The sequence below is a fragment of the Furipterus horrens genome, unplaced genomic scaffold, assembly GCF_987537825.1.
Source record: "Furipterus horrens unplaced genomic scaffold, mFurHor1.1.pri manual_scaffold_11, whole genome shotgun sequence".
In the NCBI taxonomy this organism is placed as follows: Eukaryota; Metazoa; Chordata; class Mammalia; order Chiroptera; family Furipteridae; genus Furipterus; species Furipterus horrens.
In genome coordinates, this window is record NW_028327181.1 from 10,406,380 (window position 1) to 10,426,370 (window position 19,991).

Genomic DNA, 19,991 nt, shown 5'->3' on the forward strand with positions numbered 1-19,991 from the left:
ATCTTGTTCACTCCCTTCCAGGGATGAGGGATCTGGGGGCTGAGAGAGGACTTAAAGCCTTTTGAGGAAGGTTTAATCCATTTTTTGTGATAGTTTTCTCTTGAACTAGACTGCCTTGAAGAGAAAATAAGCATGAGGTCCTGGAGGCAGTACAGTGTGTGGCTAGAACATGGGCTCTACAGGTTAACTGTCTGGTGGTTGGGGGTAGGAAGCCCCCATAACCTCTGCTCTGAGGGCTGTTCAAGTTCTAACTTGTCTGGTTCCTCCAAAGATGACAGTTTTCAGAGGGAAGAGAGTGAGATTAGAAACACGAGTGTAAGGCCCCAGAGAGGCCTTGGGAGGGGAAACATGTCTATAGGAGGAAGCAAGTCCAGATCCTTGCAAAAAAGGGGCAAAACAGTGGAACCAGGAGGGGACAGTCCAAAAGTTACTCCTGTGTGACCTTGGGGACTAGGGAAGGAATTCTGGTGCCCTCAAAACCTCCTATCCAGCCCTGACTGGTGTGGCTCACTGGACTGAGTGCTTGCCTGTGAACTAAAGGGTTGCAGGTTTGCTTGGGGGTTGCGGCACATGCCCGGGTTGTGGGCTGCGTCCCCAGTTGGCGGCGTGTGAAAGGGAACCCATGGATGTGTCTCTCCCTTCCTTCCCCTCTCTCTGAAAAATAAATAAAATAAAAATAAAACCCCCTATCGATACCCTTCATTTCCGCACCCCATTTTGTTCCTTTGTAGCACTCATCATCGTTCTAATTAATAAAATCGTGGCACCGTGATTCTCATGCAGGATGCCTGGTGTTTTTGTTCACTGCCGTACAAAGCTCATTGCCTGGCCCGCAGTAGGCAGAGTTGTCAAATAAAATGCAAAAGCCCAGTTAAATTTGAATTTTAGACAATGAATTATTTTGTAGTATAAACATGTCCCATTTGTTTATCTGAAATTTAACTTTAACTAGGCTTTCTGTATTTTATTCGCTAAATCTGACAACCCTAGTTGTAGGGTCTCTCTAAATATTTGTGGAAGAAATAGATAAAAGGGATTTTGTCTTGGCTGTGCCCTAAACTTCCTGTGTGATCCTTTGGGCAACACTCCGCCCCTCTCTGGGCCTGTTTTTCTGTCTTAAAAGTGGGAGTTCGAGCAGCGACCACAGCGCAAGGATCGCCAGGGTGAGAGCGTTGGATGGACTACCAGAGAGCAGACAGGGAGTTCGGGTCCTGCCTATGCGGAACAGACTGAACCTCCAGACTGGCCTCCGCCCACGACTCTCCTCTCCCGGGTGGGTAAGCCTGGGACCCAACTCCTCCGATGCCCGGAGGACCCCGGGCCGTTGCCACGGAGACAAGGGTAGCCTGGAGGCCCTCCCCCACAAAGCCACGCGTTTCCGCTGCGTTGGAGCCTTCTGATTGGATGCCCGTATGGACGCTACCAACAGGCCTGAGCCCGCTAGGGGGTGGGGGCGGGTCTTGTCCTCGTGGGAATCCTGTCCGAAGACCTGTGCGTGTGGCCTCTCTGTGGGAGAATGGGTTTCCTGACTCAGTCCGGGAAAAAGACTCTGAGGCTGGAAGAGCGGTCATTGCTTCTACTAGAGCTTATGTTCATGTCTCTCTCTGAGAAAGGGTGAGAGAAAATCGGCCGCGCCCCCTCTGGAGCACATTTGATCTTAAGATCTGGAACACCGGAAGTGCTGGCAACGTGTGGGTGCGCTCTACCCTAAACGTTCTTCCCTTTGCTTCCTTCCCCATTCAGCTGCGAGATTCCCGGGCAGCCTGGGCGCTGCACCCCGCCACTTCCTTACTGAACCACATTTTCAACCGAACTCCGAATCTCTGCGCGCGTTCCCTCCTGTGCCTGATGGTTGGGCCGGCACCTGGGAGTAGCCACGCCCTCCTCCGCTCCTGGCAGCCAATGGGAGGGCGCCTCTCGGCGAAGTATTGGCTAATTAATGAGGGTGGGGCACTGATTGGCTGCAGATCGTGGCGGGGCTGGGCGACGGGGTAGGTTGTTCCTGAGCTGGGAGGCAGGAGCGATCGCTGAGAAGGAGGCCTGAGAGCGACATGTCCCCGGCGGGTGAGGTGGAGCAGCCCACGGCGCTGTTTCTCTGAGTCCAGGGCGGCCTGGAGGCCGGCTGAGAACGAGGGTTGGCGGAGGCTGCCCCCGCTTTGGTGGCCGCCATGCTGGGGGCTCGGCCGGTTGAGGGAGCCGCTGTGGTGCTGCTGCTGCTGCTGCCGGCGTTCAGCGGGCCGGGACTCGGCGTGGTTGGCTTGGTGGGAGCTGGGCTTCCCGAGAGCGTTATTTGGGCCGTCAACGCGGGCGGCGAAGCACATGTGGACGTGCACGGGATCCACTTCCGCAAGGACCCTTTGGAAGGCCGGGTGGGCCGAGGTGAGAGCCCCTCGCAGAGCCGCGGAATCCCGGGCCTGCCGTGCTGGGCGCAGCCAGCTAAGGGCTGCGGGCCCCGAGCCCCTTCCTTGACTCTAGGGCCACGTTTCTGGAGCGAAGTTTCTCCGCAGTTTCCACAGGGACCCGGTCACAGCTCAGAGGTTGGCATTGGCTCGGGAAGCCACCAAGAAGTTATAGTTGGACCTTGCATGCTGCTTTTTCTTAACCCCTCGCCTCCGCCCGAGCTGGGAAAAAAGTAAAGACGAGGGTGGCCTGTTGCCACCTCGAGGCCTCATGGTTGTATGTTATCGGTGTCCCCGGCCCGGGTGGTTCTCTCCAATCAAGTCAATTCCTGGTAGAATCCTGCCGACCCTGGACATCGGTCGCTTTCCTTACTCGCTTTGCGGGAGCGGGGCTTGATATTTAGCCAGAGTAGAAAAGAATCTTCGAAGAGGATGGGCCAGAAAAGTTTGATTGCAGCCTCCTTTCCCCTCCCCGCTTTGGAGCGAGGGCTCTGTGTGCTTAAAAGTAGAGGCTGCAGACCGCCCCCAGAGGATGGTTCTAGTGAAGCCATCCTGCCCTGGAGGCTGGGGTGTGTCAGCTGGGTCCGCCAGTGTAGGTTCTGAATATGCTGAGAATGTGTAGAAATTACCCTAAGTGGCCCAGAGAGGTATGTGATTCCAGCTTAGGGAGAAAAACTGAACTGATTGAGCAATAGTGATTTTTAGAGAGCTGTACAGTTCTCTCCAAGTTGGTGGAAGACTTGGCCAGGTGAGGTGGTTAAAAATGCAAACCCCAGACCTAAGAAGTTAAACCCAGGTTTCTGTACTGGGGCTCTCTGATGTAAGTCATCCCCAAGACCACACCACTCTTGAGGAAAATCTGCTCTAGACTTCCTTCTGTTAGTAGGATTGGAAAACAGGTTTAAGAAGGAGTTCCTTGCTTCATGTGTTGGAAGGAGATTCAGGCTGTGTGCTGAGGTCAGAGGCCAACCAATTGGCAACATGCCATCTCCAGAAAACTGGGAGACAGACTTTCTCGCACCCTTTCCACGACGCTCAGATTTGGGTCTTGCCTTGACTATAAAGTATTTAAGTTAAGTTATTCCAAGGTAATTGCAGTGTTCTGGGATTTACTATACATTAGGGGGATGATGGCTTTACATATATGTGAGGGCGTTGGGACACAGGGCTGTTTTCTGTCGTTCTGTGTTTGTCTCGGAATTTATTTAGCCCTGGCATGTAGGTCTCAGTAGCCTGGGTTCAGCTGAGTCAGGGCTCCAGCTTTTAGCAGCTATAACAGCCGCCAAAGCCAGACTTCCTAGCAGGAGGTCGCTGCTATCTCCATCCTGGACCCTTCCTCTTTCTTGGTGGGTACGGGTCCTGGAGGAAGCCAGGGAGCAGCCGTTTGTGGACTTTGCCTCTTGAGATAGCCGGGGTGAGGATAATGTGCAGATGGTTCCTTTCATTTAAGCAGATAGCAGGCTTTTGGGTCCATTGTGCAGAGGAGGAAGTGAGGACCACACAGCTTTTAGTTCCAGCTACTCCTCTTATTCAGAAATCCTGGTTTTAATTTGCTGGTACAAGTGGTGGTTTTCTTTCTTTCTTTTTTTTTTTTTTTTTAACTTTTGGTTTTTGGCCTGATCACCAGTCAGTCTCCCTGTCCTTGGGTGCCTGGCCCATGGTTGCAGTTCCTCCCAAGTTTATTGTAAGAAGTAGAATTACATGAGGCCTACCAAAGCTCATGTGCACTAGAGTCCCGTCTCGGGCCCTGGCTTTTGAGGCACTTTTATCAGAGCAGAGGTTTCCTGCTCCAGTCTGTCCGTTTGAGTTGAAATAGTAGCAGTATCAGGGTGTGGATGATGAGTGGAAGATGCCTTTCCGCTGCAGCCTGGACCAGCCTGTTGCAATATTGCACTTCTGGGTGCCGGAGAGGAGCATTTTGCTGGCATCAGGTCTGGGGCTGAGGTGTGATTAAGCTTCCACTCTCAGGAGGCAGCTCTCTAGTTTCTTCTGTGCTGAGGAGTGGCACCACCCAGGGAAGCGCAGCTGTCGGAGCTGCTTGCCTTCTCTGGCACTGTTTGGATAAGGGTGTGCCAGCTATTTTGGAGACCTGTGCCTCATGTAGCTATTCACACTGATTGCAGTAGGAGCTGTGTGCTTCTATCTTTCCCCACATGCCTGTGATACTGTTTCCAGCATGCTAAAGAAAGTTCATTTTATGTTGAATGAGTTCAGGTATTTGTTGCCAAGCTAATCCAGATAATGGTTTGGCCTGCTTTTGAACTTGCTGTTTCTCTGTAGTGTCTTTGTAGTTCAGCATTCACATAACTGTGAGTGGCCCAGGGTCCCTCGTGGCTTTTGCTCTCAAAGGCGCTTCATGATGTTCATTGAACTTCATTTCTGCCTTGAGGATAGTCAGTGTTCATAGGAGGTACTGACAGCCTGGGAAAGGCTTTTTCAACCTGTGTGATTCAACAGATGAAAAGTGCCATTACAGAGAGTGATTCAGAAGCGGCGCTCACCTTGGGATTTCGGCATGCTGCATGTTCTGGGTTCTTTTCAACTTGCTGCTTCTGGGTTCTTCTTGATTCTAAGGAAGAAATGGCCTGGTTATTTGGCCTGAGGGCATAGTGCTTGACTTGGTTTTAGGAGAGGCTCTTTCCTCTCCATGAAGATAGCTGCTAATCATTTGTGTACCTTGAAGAACTTGCTTTACCTCTCTGAACCTTATTTTCCTTCTTAATAAAACTTCTCCTGCTTTAGAAATCAGTGATACAAATCTGAAAACTCTACTATCCAGAGTAGGTTAAAGTGCCTCTGTCTTTTTCTTTGCTTGGTGACCTTTTACATGGAATTAAAAGTAGGGCAGAGCATGGGTGCAGAAGGGAGAAAAGCTGGCTAGGGGCCTGAGCCTATCAGATGACTAATTCTGTGCGCCTAAGGAAGACCCTTTTCTGGGCAGCCTTCCTTTTGGCTGAGGAAGGATTTGGCCTTGGGGAGATAAGAGCTTAAAAGATAGGATGCCTCTGGTTTGCTTAAGACTCCGGATTTGTTTAGAATTCTGACTCAGTACCCTCACCTAAGATGCAGGCCTCATTTGCAGGCCCTCCAAGTACCAGAAGTTTGTAGAGAATCTAGGTTGGTGATATCTCCATTTTACAGGTGAGAAAACACCCAGAGAAAATAACTTGTCCTGAATCACATAGTACAGGACTCAAATCCTTGTCTGTCTTACTCTAAAGCCTGGGCTGGCTACTCCGAATTCTAGAACTAAGAAGCAGCGAACACATGTAGGCGCCTTGGTGCCCTTCCTTTGTGGCTGCCTGAGCTCTGTCGTTCCAGCCTCAGCAGTGTGCTGGGTACACCTCCCTGTACTAGAGAAATCTGTAGCTGTAGCTACATAAAGGCAAAGGAGGGAGGGAAAAATCCCTTTTGCTGCTGTATCTCTTGGGACTTGGGCAAATTCAACTTTGCGTGTGGCAAATCTCTTGGGAAGGCCACTAGGGCTTTAAAGTAATTCCAAGGCTGTTAAGTAGCTTTTGTTCACATGGCTGAGTTTTCTTAGCTGTGGGACTAAGACTGCCAGAGATTACATTACTGTCAGTTTCTCACTTCTTTTCCACTGGGCAAGCGGGGAAAGAAAACAATTTCCCGCACAGGCACAAAATTTTCTGTGTATCTAAAAAGCAAATCTAGTTAACAGTTCCAAATTTGTAAGGACCATGGTCCTCACGGAAGAAGAAAATTCTTAGAACTCAGTTGAAAGAAAAAGAGCAGGCGTTTTGTCTTGACAGGTTTATGCCCCAGTGTGGTGTCACTCGGGCCAGGGAAAGAGCCCGGAGCGGGTGAGCAGTACATCCTTTGTAGTGCCGCTCACCTGCGCCTCTTTGATTTCTGGAGGAGAACTAGGAGGAAGAACTGTCTCAAGACAGAAGTGCAGTGAGTTTCCTGTCCCATTGTCTCATTAGTGCATCTGATCTCGGGCTACTGTTCACTCACAGGAACTGTTCATAGTTATGTTTATTTTTCTGAGGGCTTGACCTTAGCCATTGGGCCTTTCAGTTATTCTTTTATCTCCAGATCCTCTCCCTGGGAGTTTTGGTGACTCAGAAGATAATGCCCAGGGATGGTCGTCCTGAGACATCTCCCAAAGGATCTAGGTGCCAAATGTCTTCAGAGTCACTGTGTGAGATGGGGAAATGGCCTTGAAACCTTAATTCCAAGTTGGAGGAGAGACCAGACCTGTGTACCAAGATCACTGTTAAGTCAGTAGTTTGGAAAGTAGATTCACGGAGCATTGGGAAGCCTCATTGTGTTTACAGGATAAAGGAGAGGCTTCTCTCGGAAGAAGGAGGCATGACTATTCATCTCTGGGGCTTGAATGTAGTATCTTATAGTTGAGGCAAGACCCCAGTTTAGTTTGTTAGGTGTTAGGTTAGAGAAAGACACACATAATACTGTATTGTCTCCTACCAAGTTGGGGGAAGGACTGGGGGCAGGAGAGGTTTTCAGCTGTTCTGATACCAACCCAAGGTAAGTGTCTTTTTGCTTTTACCCTGCCTTATTGCTTGTCAGTCTGTGAGATGGGAGGGTAGCTCCCCCAGAACTTGGTCATCTTAAGCCTGAGGTGCCAATATGACCTTGCAGGGTTTTCTTACCCGACTGGGATGGCTCCAGCCCTGTGGAGAGAACCGCATAGTTTCATTGCTTTGCCACTGGTTGGTTCAACAAATCATATCAAGTGCCTACTTACGTGCCAGGGACCATGTGAGGTGCTGGTGATGCAGTTGGAAGTTTCTTTATTCTTCCCGTTTAACTGGGGGGAATGTTCAAGAGAGGAGGTGAGGCTGGATTGTGTGAGTGTGTGGGAAGTAAGGTACTTGGAACCTAAAGGAAATTAGCATCACACTCTTCTTTTTACGACTGTGTTACTCCTGTTCAGCCTTCGGACTTTTTAAATGAATCATAAAAAGCAACTAAAGCTGGAATCTTATTTGTTGGTGAAGACAGTGAAGAATGACTTTCCTAACAGATATCCTGTTTTCTAGACTCTGAGCTTTTCTGAATAAGAAAAAAGCATTCTTTGAACTCGTCTTGTAGAGCTCCTGGCCGTCCCCCTTGTTTTACGAGGTTTCTCTAAAGTGCCCCCTCACAGGGAACCAGGCAGCTGCAGCACAGCACTTTGTTCTAATAATGAGTTAGACCTGTTCTTGCCCCCCAACTCTCTGTGCAGTTGGAAAAGTCGTTTCGGAAAGAAAATCCTGCTTTGAGGGTTACAGGAGCTGTTGGGGTGATTAGGGTTTGGTTTCTTTCATTTTTCTCTGGCTTAGTAATAGCTTTCTTGCCTTTGTGTCTGGTCTGTTTGGAGCCAGGTGCAAAGGGGTTGGCCCCTTCCACTGGGGGGTTATTAGCATTGCCCTGGAAATGCCTCTGGCGATTCTGGGGTCTCCGGTCTCCTTTTATGTTTTGCCTCTAATGTGGTTTCTCTTTGTCTTTTGTCCCCAGCCTCTGACTATGGCATGAAACTGCCCATCCTCCGTTCCAACCCTGAGGACCAGATCCTGTATCAAACAGAGCGGTACAATGAGGAGACCTTTGGCTATGAAGTGCCCATCAAGGAGGAAGGGGACTATGTGCTGGTGTTGAAATTTGCCGAGGTCTACTTTGCACAGTCCCAGCAGAAGGTAAGGCCTGGCCAGCGTCCACACCCTTCGTGACCAGAGAGGCGTCGCCACTCTTGGATTGTCCTCTGCTGTGGGCCAGAGAGTGTACAAGCCTCCCCAGCAGGGAGGAACACATGATGAGCTTTGGGGGGGAAGCTGGATTCCTTTGTCCCTGAGAAGCTGTTTCCCATGGCTCGCAAGGCTGCACTTGCCATGGGGCTGGTGACAGAGGCTTTTAGCTACAAACTGATCCTGTTACGGCCCTCCAGCTTATCTTTCTTCTTGGTTTCCGCATATACTTGTTTTCCTCCTTGTTCTCCTATCCCTTCTTGTGAATTTCCTTCTTTCCATATTGAACTTTTCTGTTTGTATTCTCTGTTCCCTAAGGCCAGTACGAGGCCTCCTTGACAGTGAAGGAACATGGACTTGATGTGGCTCAGGTAAAGGACTCCAGCTACCTGAGAGTATATCCAGCCCAGTTATTTCTTAAATTATTTTTGAACTTGAAGCCCAGGCAGGTGTGTGTTCTCCAGCTGCTGAAAGGGCTTGAAGCTGATGGTTTTGACATTGTCTCCTCTTTTCGTCTTGGAAGGTATTTGATGTGCGATTGAATGGCCATGTTGTGGTGAAGGATTTGGACATCTTTGATCGTGTTGGGCACAGCACAGCTCATGATGAAATCATCCCTATGAGTATCAGAAAAGGGAAGCTGAGCGTCCAGGGAGAGGTGTCCACCTTCACAGGGAAACTGTACATCGAGTTTGTCAAGGTGATGCTCCTATTCTGCCCTCACCGCTGAGGGGGAGCTCACAACAGAGGGGCAGGGGGAACGTTTGCTGCGTGTGGGGCTGACCACCATCTCCCTTTCCTAGGGGTACTATGACAATCCCAAAGTCTGTGCACTCTACATCATGGCTGGGACCGTGGATGGTAAGTTGTTTAATCTGCTTTTGGACTTAGGCTGAAGGATGTGGTTGAGAAAACCCTTGGGGGATGATGTAGCTGCCCACTATTTTGAAAATTATTACTTAAAGCCAAATTGTGGGGGCTCCAGAGTCAGAAGGCTGGGGATGGAGTGTAGCATGGGCCTATGGGTATAAGCTTTGTAGCAAGATCTGTGTTTAAACCTTATTGCTGCCATTTAATTAGCTGTTTGGTTTTGGACAAATTCCTTTAACTTCCTTGTAAATTATGATTAATAATGGTACCTGTTGGTATGTCCTGACCCTTGTAGTCATTTGGAATTGCCTAAAACTAGTCCTTACTCTGTTTCTTTGATATCTATTTCCTGGGGGGAGGGGGAGGGCAAAGGAGGAATTCTTTGTTGTTTGGTATGCTCCAGGATTCCAGTTTTGCCAGACTGCACTGGACAAAAGTTCATTTATTTATGTCTTCATGTCCTTGTGATCCAGCCTCAGGGTATGTTCTTTTCTCAAGGCTGAGCTTATGCTGGCTGCCAGCTTCCCAGGTGGATTTTTGCAGAGAAAGCTAACGTCTGAGTGACTTCTTCTCCCCATTCCACCTCTGTACTTTTCCCCAACTCATCCTGAATGCGCTGAGGATGTCATCCTGTTGTCTTGATGTCCCCCACATGCTGATATGATGACATCCAGGAGGTTGTTTGCCACCAGCGTGTTATAGCTCGGTTCCCTAAGGAGGAGACAGAGAGGAGAACCCAGAGCTCTGTGGATAATCTTTTCCTGAGCTACTCTGTGAATCGAAAGAGAATGTAGGATTATGGGAGAGAGAAGAAGGAGGGATTTTTGAAGAGTTTAAGTTAGGCTGTTGTATTACTGTTCCTGTCCAATCTGTCCTCTTGGGGACCTGGAGAACTAGGACTGGTGAGGGGAGATAGTGACCCTCCCTGTGAGTAGGGCTTTTACTACTTTTTAGTTAAATCTAAAGAAAGCTAATTTTTTTTGAATCTGCAGTTCTCTAGGCTAGAAGCTATTTCTGGTACTTGTACTCCTTCCTGCAGACCCTGGTTAGGTCATAACATCTCTTTATTGTGACTTATTTACTGCTCTTACGGGTCTTCCTTCAATGCTGTGAGTCTTACTTAAAAGGTATCCTCTTTCTTGTGTCAGATGTACCAAAGCTGCAGCCTCATCCAGGATTGGAGAAGAAAGAAGAGGAAGAAGAAGAAGAAGAATATGATGAAGGATCTAATCTGAAAAGACAGACCAATAAGAACCGGGTGCAGTCAGGCCCCCGCACACCCAACCCCTACGCCTCGGACAACAGCAGCCTCATGTTTCCCATCCTGGTGGCCTTCGGAGTCTTTATTCCGACCCTCTTCTGCCTCTGCCGGTTGTGAGATGAATTACCATCCTGAACAGGGTAGAGGGGTGTGGGAAAGAAACCAGACATGTTGCTTTGGTTTCTATATTTTTCATGGTGATTAACACAAACAAACAAACAAACTAAAAAACCCACAAAAAATTAAAGGAGATAAAAAGAGACAGAGTGAGCAGAGAACAGCCCTCCTTCACCACCACCGGGTTCCAAACCTGCTTCAGTCCTAGTCCTGTCTTCGTGGCTGGTCCCCAGCCACCTCTTTCCTCTCCAGGGTACCAAGGGTAAACTGGGTCCTACCTGTTCAAGGACCCTCGTCTGTATAAAGGGCTCTGAACTTGGAGCAGACCCCTTTTTTTAGGTTTGATGTTAACAGCAGGGAAAAAGTCATCTTATTACCTGAGAAGACCAGTGGATATGTTCTGAAGTTATGTCCAGACACATTTCCAGATGTCCTGGGATTGAGAATTTGTGTGTCTCTCTGTGTGTGAAGATGTCTATAATTTGTATGATAAAGGTGAAAATAGAAGGGGGTTTTTTAAAAAAAGGAAAGAAAAGTAGATACTTTCTTACTTTGAAGCCTTTCTGGTTTTAGCCCATTGGTGGTTCCACCTTAATATTTGAGCTTTATCATCGCTTGTCTCCCTGACATGTGCCAGTTAGAGGACTGTCTGGTATCCAAGACGATTAGTTTATGTCAGGTCCTCAAATTGCCTCTGACTTATTACCACAACAAATCATTTTGATTTCAGTGCCTATTAGGGACTTAACTTCTCTCTCTCTTTTATTTCTTCATCTGGCTCTTTTGAATTCTCTCTCAACCATCTCACTAAATTATTGCCAACATGGGAAGAAGACATGAGGACTTGGGATTTCCTCTGCTTGAATGTCTTATCATCTACCACTTCACTTTGATGGTACCTCCCTCCCTGGATCTCTGAGCCAGCAGCCAGGAAGACCTGACCCAGCAGTTCTTTTACTGGCCCCTTTGTAGGGTCTTGCTGCCAGGGGACAGAGATGCTTTCCGCCTGCAGCAACACAACACTTGACCTTAAGAGTCTCTTCTGGTCTTTGGATTAGAAAAGGCTTATGTTAGCATAACTTAAGAGCAACCTCAGAGACTTGAGCCCTACTAAGTGACTGAACACTGTTTAGAGTGTCCAGTATCTGATGTTCATTTATTCTTATGTCCTTTCATGTCACGGTTCAACCAGTTTCGGGTTATGCCTAGAGCTGCCCCGAGAAACTGGGCTGATAGTCTTTATCTGGCCCAGGGACGCTGCTCAACGATCTTAATAATATGCCCCTCTGTCCTTTGATTTTCCTATCCAAGTAGCAGCAGGTTCTTGGTGTGTCAGGGCTGATTTCCCGTCAGCCATCGTCCTGGTGGCTCTGGAGCCAACCTTAGCATCTAAGTGTCTATCTTGAATTCCCTGGGAAAATTTCTGCAGGAAATGAAGCTTCCCTGTTTCCCTCCTTGCTGGTCAGTGTCATCTTTTTCCTAGCTACAAGGAGTTTTGTGGATGGAAGGCAGCAGAATTGGCTTCTGCTTGGGCTGGAGCAGCAAAGAATCTCAGGCTAGGGCAGTTTTTTAAAGAATATGTTGAATTTTGAGTTTGTCTTTTTTGGATATGTTTTTAAAGAGCTCTATCTATTTGAACTACTTATGTGACTAAGTAGGCCCTAGACTCACGTCCTGGGTTTTGGCTTTTAATGAGTGAGTCCAGGCCAGCATTTTGTCCTTTGACAGATGTAGCCCTTTGTTTTAGCTGTGACTTCGGCCTCAGTATACTATGGTACTCAGTCTGGCAGCTGGACGGTTGTGGTCTGAGGCTGCAGTCGGGAATTTGGAGTGCTTCACAAAGCTCTCTGCTTTAAAGGATGTCTGTCCTGTAGCCTTGATCCTGGGACCACCTGCCTGGGGCAGTGGACATCCTGACTATTAACTGGGCTTCTGATAGTGGCTTTGGTTCCCATTCCATCACATCCCATTCCATCACAACTCCCCAAAGCCGTGGGCCGCTGCCAGTGCGGTTGACGAGACAAGGAAGGAAGACTTGCTGCCTCCATTCTGCCTTGTTAGCTTGCTGGGGTCTCACTGAGGAAGGAGGGGTCCTCGCTTCCTCACCTCAGCGCATCCCTTCAGTGACTCAGAGTCTCAGAAGGAAACCCTGGCTCCTGGGGCCGTTTCCTAGCGGTACTGTAAGCCAAGTGGCTCTGCTCCTGCCTCTGTTTCCAAGCCCACCCTTTTCCCCTGAGCTGGGGATAGGGGTGGGCACTTTCCTCTTTGGTCTTCTCTAAAAGGAAGGAACATCTTTCTATGGCTGACGAAAACCAAAGGGGAAATGAGGTAACAGGAAGAAATGGTGGGGGCTGAGGTAGCAGTCCCTGGGCCAAGGGCTGGTCACAGCTGGCTTGTGATATTGAACTTGAAAGCTTTTTTTTCTTCCATCAAGATGATATAGGTACATGAAGTTTAGGTTAAAGGGATGGGGTGGGGCACTCTTTATTTTTATTTTTGTATTGTGTAGGCTAAGAATTACTCTGTAGTTCCTCTTTTGCTTTTTGCACTGTTTGTTCCCATGCCTGTATTTTGAGCTAGGGCTAGGACTGAGAGCCTGCACTTCGGGGGGGTCTGTTGGGGTTGGGGGGTGATGAGCGATGGCAGTTAGGGGTGGGGAGGCAGAGGCCTGGGCTCTTCTACTGGAATCACACTCTGTCCTGGGCTTTTTAGGTCCCTCTGAGCCCAGCTAGCCAGAACTAAGAGCAGACAGCCAAGGTGGATCTCCTTTTGCCAGAAGTGCGGCCTCTGCTGTTCTGGGTGCACTGCACAGAGATGTCTGCTGAAGGTTGTCTGAGAGTCTGCAGTGTAGCTCTGGTTTGGCTTGGCGGCCAGCCGGCCTCTATGGGGACTTTTTTGGACTTCACTCATGCTGAAACATTGTGCCAGGAAATAATCTGTGGGACCCATGTCCCCTCCACTAGATCCATTTTTTGGAAACATTTCCACTATTAAGGAGAAGCTGCTCAGTTCTGGTGACTTGAAGGATGGTCGATTTTAAGAGTCAGTGGTGTTAAGACTCCCAGGAAGACCACAGGGCCTGCATGGCCACCTGTTGGCTTGAGAGTGTGATCTTACTCTCTTGTTCCTGCTGTCTGCCTAAGAGATACTGGCCTGAAATCGGGGATCACATAAGAAGTCACTTAGGCTTTTAAGAGATGGGTGAAGTTTAAGTTTACCTTCCTCTTTCTGTGCCTGGGAACTTTGTAATCCAGTTTCAGAATGGTGGTGATTTGACTTCTTTATCTTTTTGGAGAAGCTTCTGTTTTAAGGAATTTCTCTTCCTTCTTATCCTGCCTCTACCCTCTCTTGGAAAGGCCTGGCCATGCCTTCTAGAACCTCAGCTGGAAGTCAGAAAACAGCAGCAGTATGTTCCCTCTCGTAGCACTTACATACCTTTCCCTAGAAAATAGCTTGAGAAGCCCAGGGAAAGGATCAGCAGCAGGCTCTCTACCCTCCCTGGGGATTGGGGAAGGACCCACCCAGGTCAGCACAGTGCCTTTTCCTCTCCTGCTCTGAGCCAGGGTGGGCATTCCCTCTAGATTCAGGTCTGGGCAGGAGTCATTCAGTCCCTGCCATGGGGCTGCTTCCCTGTTCCTTCTTCTCCCTCTTGTTTGCTGGCCAGCTCTGACCTAATTCAAGTGTCTTCTTGCCCTGAGGAACCTTAATGGCATCAAGTGGCAACATGTAATGTCCTCCATGCCTCTCCAAAAGGACCGAGGAGAGCAGGTGAGCTTTCCAAAATGAGAGACTAATAGATGCTTCTGTTTGAAAAAAGGGTTGGGGGGGGGGTGCTATGCTTTGGGCCTTCTCCTGCTGCAGCTCCAGGGGAGGAAGCCTGGGCTAAGGCTAGTGATAGGATAGTACAGAAGCAGAACCAGTAACACCTGGGATCTGCTCAGAAATCTGCTTCTCTTCTCTGGAAACATATAATTAAGGATCAAAGAGCTCTAAGAAAATTGCAGAGAAGCCTAATGTTCAAGCTTCAGAGAGCTCAGAGTAATTTTTCCCTTTCAGTCTGAGCTGGGACTCTCTGCATTGAGACCGCTCCTGGAGCAAGAGGGCTAGATTTCCTCATTTTGTTACAAGACTAGATTGGCACCAACAGGTCAGCTGCCTAGTGAGGGTGGGTTTCTTCTCTGTACGTGGGTGGCTTGCTGCCAGTCTGGCTTGTCCTTCCCCAGCTGCCTTTTGGCTAGCCTGCTTTAGGTTGCCAAATCTTTTGGTAAGAGCAGATGATTTGGGGACTGGTTGAGTTGGCAGGAAAAGAGCAGGATAGATCTCTTGGGATGGGCTCCCCGCAGGAGTATAAAAACTAGGAGCCAGGATTGTGCTGGCAGCCAGGGAGACAGTGGTGCCTGTCAGAGTTGGCAGAGAGGGCCTTGGCACCCCTAGCACCGAGACAGTCCTGTGAGATGGGGGCACGTCGCACCAGGCAAAGCAGAACTCCATTCTCACCTCTATTTTGAGCTTCAGTGCTTGACTTCAATATGAGAAAAACAATAACAAACTGAAGTGCGCTTTCCGTCTCTTCAAAGGACAACTGTCGGGAAAGGAGGGCTGAGTTGCCAGGTGGGAGGGGAGAACTGGCAGGGAGAGAAGGTACGGTAGAACCAGGAATGAGACATTCTTGTCCTCTTCCCTGGTGTGTTATGATCCAGGGAATGAAAAGAAATTTGACCCTGGGTTAGTTTCCTCCTTGGGTTTTTCTTCCAAGTTCTCCCATGCTAGGACCAGCTGCCCGTCCTGAGCTCAGGGCAGCCTCTTCAACCTGGCTTGTCCGGGGGCCAACCCCACCCCGCCAGATTGGTCCTGGCTGCTCTGTTCTGTACCAAGTACTGGAGAATAGTGTCAACTTCTTAGTAGCCCTTTGTAGTTCCTACCCTAGATTTGCATCCTCCCTGCGGAGGCGAAACCAACTCTGTCTGCAGCCACAGCGCGCATCGACAGCAGCAGTGAGATGTGGTTGAGGGGCTGTGACCCTGGCAGGCCTGGGAAAGCAGTAGGGGTGGAGAGAGCTGTCTTTCCTTCGGGGCTGTCTCCACCTGTCCCTACTCCTTCCATGCCCCACCCTACTCCCACCAAAAAGAAAAAATCAGGATGTTTTTCACTGTCCATTGCTTTGTGTTTTAATAAACAATTTGCAGTGACACTCTGTGTTGGGATTCAGTTTGAACTTGATTGCGAAGAGGGGAGGTGATGGGGTGGCAAAAGGCAGACACAGGGCTTCACTTGGCACAGGGTTCTGCTGTGACGCGTCTAGGAACGTTTGTCCATTTAGCCACGTATCTCTTGCTTTTCTTTGCATTGGGGTGTTTGGTTAAGGAAGTGAAGTTCTGTAAAACCGTGCCCGGCCAGTTCAACCAACAGCACATTCAAGGAAAAAGAAACATTTTGTTTTGTTGCCACTTTCCCTGGAACACCAGGCCGTGACCGTCTCAATACGAGGCCCGCTGCGCCCGTCTGCCTCTCCTCTTTCCCCGGCTTCCACCACAGCCTGTGGCCACACTAAGCCATGGCACAGCTTTCCCTGCTTTCTCCTTTTCTCGCGTGTTGTCAGTGTTGAGTATACACTGGGAAGGGGCAGAAAGAGCAGGAAGGAATTTTCTCCCTGTAATTTACCTGCCATGTTTTACAGCCGAGGAAAAGAAACTCAAAAAGTTTCAATAATATATCGCAGGCTAGTCAGTAAATGGTCAAGCCAGGACTCAGACCTAGTGTGTCTCCCTGCAAAGCCCATGCTCTTTCTAAAGCTGGAAGGGTAATGATAATTACAGCTGTCCTTCACTGAGTCCTTGAAATGGGTAGGCAGAAATGCCAAGCATTTTTACCGATGTTATCTCTGTTTAGTCTTCAACAAACCAGTTGGTAGTAGCCTTTAAGAGATGAAGTTACTTGCCCAAGGCCACACAGCTAGCTGGAGTTTTACTCGAGATTGCTCTTAGTCATGACTCTCGACCGCCTTCCATTTCCCTGGGATGCTCCAGAGCGTACCTGCTGGATTCCCCTAAGCAGGAATTGAGGCCGCTGGCTCTGGGAGAGGAAGAGTTTGGCCTACCTCCCTCAGTTACCCCTTGAAGGGCAGAATTCAGTGCTCAGCTCTAAGAATGAGGCCAGTGTTGGAGTCTGTTCTCAGAAGGCCCACAGAGCCTCTTTCTTAGCTTGAGCCCACCCATAACTGGAGTTCTTTGCTAATTCAGATTTAGCTGTTACTATTTCAAGTAGCTTTGCATGAGCTGCCAAATGAGGAAGAGACCTGAAGAAGCCCTGCTCTAGGGAGTTGCAGGCAGGGAAATTGTCTGACAGAAGATCTTGGGCCAAATGCCGGGGTTGGGTTAAACCACTCCTTGGGTCCAGATCTTAATCTCACTAAGGAAATCAGGCTCCCGGTTGGCTGGAGCCGGTGAGTCGGACCTTTCTTCAAACTTCGTACCCCACCCGCCTTCGTCCCCCATAGAGGAAGGGAGATGAATTTTTCCAACATTTACTGGGAAGTTGTTGCTATAGCAGTGGTGACGGCTCAAGGGTAGAAAGGCGGTGGAGCAGGGAGGGTTAGGAGTGGGCTTGCCTCTGCTCTCTAGCAGCCTGAATTGAAGGGCACCTCACTGCCACTGGCCCAAGAGTTGACTGCGTTTTATTTGTGGCTGGCCACTTGCATTAGTAAACAGGAGCCCCACTTGCTTCTTGGCTTTGGCCTTGTACTAAGACTTGCTCTTCTCACAGCTTCCACCTGAATCCATCGATGGCTTCCTCAAGGCCTGGTCCCCAGCTCATTTCCTCTCAGCTCTGACTTGAGTGTCCTTTTCAGTCACTGTACTTGCCAGTCCAGCCCTGTGGCTTCTCCCTGTCCAGTGTGCCTGCCCTCAGCAGAGGGGTGCTGGGGAAAGAGGCCCCTTAAATACATCACCTTTGTGACCATTCATGAGACACTGTCCCTGGCACCAGCCTAGTGCTTTTATTGCTGTTTCTTATATTGCCTTCACATCCCTGGAAAAGATGTGGGACTAACCTGACCTATGAGTGAGATAAGGGCTCAGACGGGATAAGTGACCTGTCTGGAATCCCGTAGCTGGTAAGTGACAGGCTAAGGACTGGAACTCGGTTCTAACGACAAAGCCTGTGCTCTTAATGCCACGACTGACGTACTCTTTTTAAAAAGAAACCTATGAATGTAGATAACTGGAAGCTGGGTGACATTTACATGGAGGTTTATTATATTATTCTCTGAAAAAGAAAGTAACCTTTTAAGAATTAGTGATACAAAATGCATAAGTACTTTTAGAAAACTATATGGGGTGCAAAATGTGAAAACTCATCTTCCTGCTACTCTAATCTGTGGAGGATAATACAGGTGAGTTTGGTGTATATCTTTTGTTTTTATACACACACACACACACACACACACATATATTTAAATGTATTTATTGTGCACATGTGCAAGTGTTACTTTAGAATTTCATTAAGGAATTGCTAGATCAGAAATATAGTCATTTAAATTTTTGAAAATACTGCCCTGGATTTTCACTCACCAGTTTTATGCTATATGACTTTGGAATATGCCAGAAATCCTTTTAGGAAACAGGTGGGATATAAATAATAAATTCATGCTTTTTCAAAACAGCCCTCAGCCAGGGAAAGAAGTGATTTGGGTACTAGGGAAATGATGAGCTCTCAGACCCAGGCCACCAGGCATGCCTGCAGTCCCAGCCAGGGGTCACTGTGCAGTGCACGCCACCTTCAGGGAGGCAGTAGGAGGGACAACTGTACTTCCCAGCCTCTGCAGGAAAAAAGCCCTCTGATCTTGCTTACCTTGGCTGCACCGGCTCCGGGCCCCATCTGCCTGGCTGATTTGAGGCAGACTGCTTGGCTGCTCTGGGACTGCCCTGGAAAACAGGCACTGTCACATCTCTGACAGTGAGAAAACAACCAGGGAAGGAGAGGGACTCGCAGAGCACTGGGCTGCGGGGAAAGGGACACCAGCCTTCCTCCTCCAGTCCTCCCAGGTCTAGCCCAGGGGAGCCTTGGGGTTATTTTTTAATGTGGTAAATCTCAGTTTTTCTCTTTCCTTCAAATGGGGCGTTAGTATATGTACTTTTCTGAAAACTTCAAAAAATGTTTTTCTTTCTTTGCATTCTTTTTCATCTTTGTTTCTTGATTTACAAATTTACAACATATATAATTTGTCTTCCAGAGTATCAACAATGTTATCAAATGATTAAGTGCTGCATAAAAAAAACTTAAAAAGAGCTTTTTGACTTATCTTAGGAAGATTGAAAGTTACTGTTCTTTTCCTACTCCTTTTTAAAAAAGTGATATATAAATATATTTTCTCTTTTTGTGTTGTTTTCCGTTTTCTTAAAGACATAGTCTTTTCCTTTTAACCACAATTCATGGGTAATTACTAGAGAGAGTACAGGCCTTAAGTCCCTTAAAGGGCAGTATTTATTTAATTTTTTTCTTTAAACAGAAAAAAGTGATTGAGATTGAGGTTGCTTTTAATTTTAAGAGAAAATAAGGCTGCTTTGGCTTAGCCTCTGCCTTCCAGAAATAGATCCAAAGATTTTATATATATATATATATATATATATACACACACACACAAGCAGCCCTTGATCATAGGCTTGTGATAAAATAGTACAGAAGTAGCTCTAAATAGTGCCAACTTTCTAATACTCTCCTTCCTAGAGGGAACCATGGTTAACACTCATGTGTATCTAAACCCCTTCTTTTGCAGTTCCAAATACACATTTGTATATTTATATGCTTTTTATTTTAAACAAACGGGATTCTGTTTTCCTGCCCCTATTAGTATATCTTTGAGATCTCTCCATACCAGTCAATACAGATGGATCTCTCTCTCTCTTTTTTTTTAAAGATTTTATTTATTTACTTTTAGAGCGGGAGGGAGGGAGAAAGAGAGGGAAAGAAACATTGATCTGTTGCCTCTCACAGACCCCCAGTTGAGGACCTGGCCCACAACCCAGGCATGTGCCCTGACAGGGAATCAAACCAGCAACCTTTCAGCATGCAGGTTGGTGCTCAGTCCACTGAGCCACATCAGCCAGGGTGGATCTCATTCTTTTAACAGCAACATAACTTGAATAAAACTGTAACTTATGGTAATTTTTAAAATGTTACAGATGGTCCTGTAGTAAAAATCTTTGTGCTTACATGTAGGCTAAATTCCTGGATGTGGAATTGCAGGTACAGGGGTTAATACATTTGTTATTTCTAGAAAGAGAAAAGCTGGGGTCCAGGTAACTAGCCCTGGTGCCCTGAGAACAAAGGTCCAGTGAGCAAATGAGTGGGAAGGGGCTGCATATGAAGGCCCCCCTCTTGATTCAAAATCAAGTAGCATATTAAGTTTTGAAAATTCTTCAGTAACCACTCACTGTTGAGTGGTTTAAAAAGAGGTGTTTGCAAAGGGAAAGACTTTAATTCTTTGTACACATCTATTAAAATTTCCCTGAACAGTTTGGTAAGTGCCACCCAGTGGTAATCTCAAAGACAGGACAGCATTTAAACAGTAACATGGCCACGAGTACTATCCCACCAGGCTGGGCAACTGGGGTGGAGACAAGTTTGGATTTTGTC

General features: G+C 47.9%; 1 protein-coding gene across 1 annotated transcript; it reads left to right on the forward strand.

Annotated features, from left to right (window-relative positions):
- Positions 1–1,977: 1,977 nt before the first annotated feature.
- Positions 1,978–15,549, forward strand: MLEC (malectin). The gene is made up of 5 exons (XM_090291629.1): positions 1,978–2,379; positions 7,884–8,062; positions 8,634–8,810; positions 8,914–8,971; positions 10,129–15,549. The coding sequence occupies exons 1-5, from the start codon at positions 2,169–2,171 to the stop codon at positions 10,356–10,358; spliced, it is 855 nt and encodes a 284-aa protein (XP_090147755.1). The 5' UTR covers positions 1,978–2,168; the 3' UTR covers positions 10,359–15,549.
- The last annotated feature ends 4,442 nt before the right edge of the window (positions 15,550–19,991 follow it).

Coding starts and splice junctions, on each gene's coding strand:
- MLEC (XM_090291629.1), top strand. CDS start 2,169: ATGCTGGGGGCTCGGCCGGTTGAGGGAGCCGCTGTGGTGCTGCTGCTG. Junction 8,063..8,633: donor TTGCACAGTCCCAGCAGAAG/GTAAGGCCTGGC, acceptor TCGTCTTGGAAG/GTATTTGATGTGCGATTGAA. Junction 8,811..8,913: donor TGTACATCGAGTTTGTCAAG/GTGATGCTCCTA, acceptor TCCCTTTCCTAG/GGGTACTATGACAATCCCAA.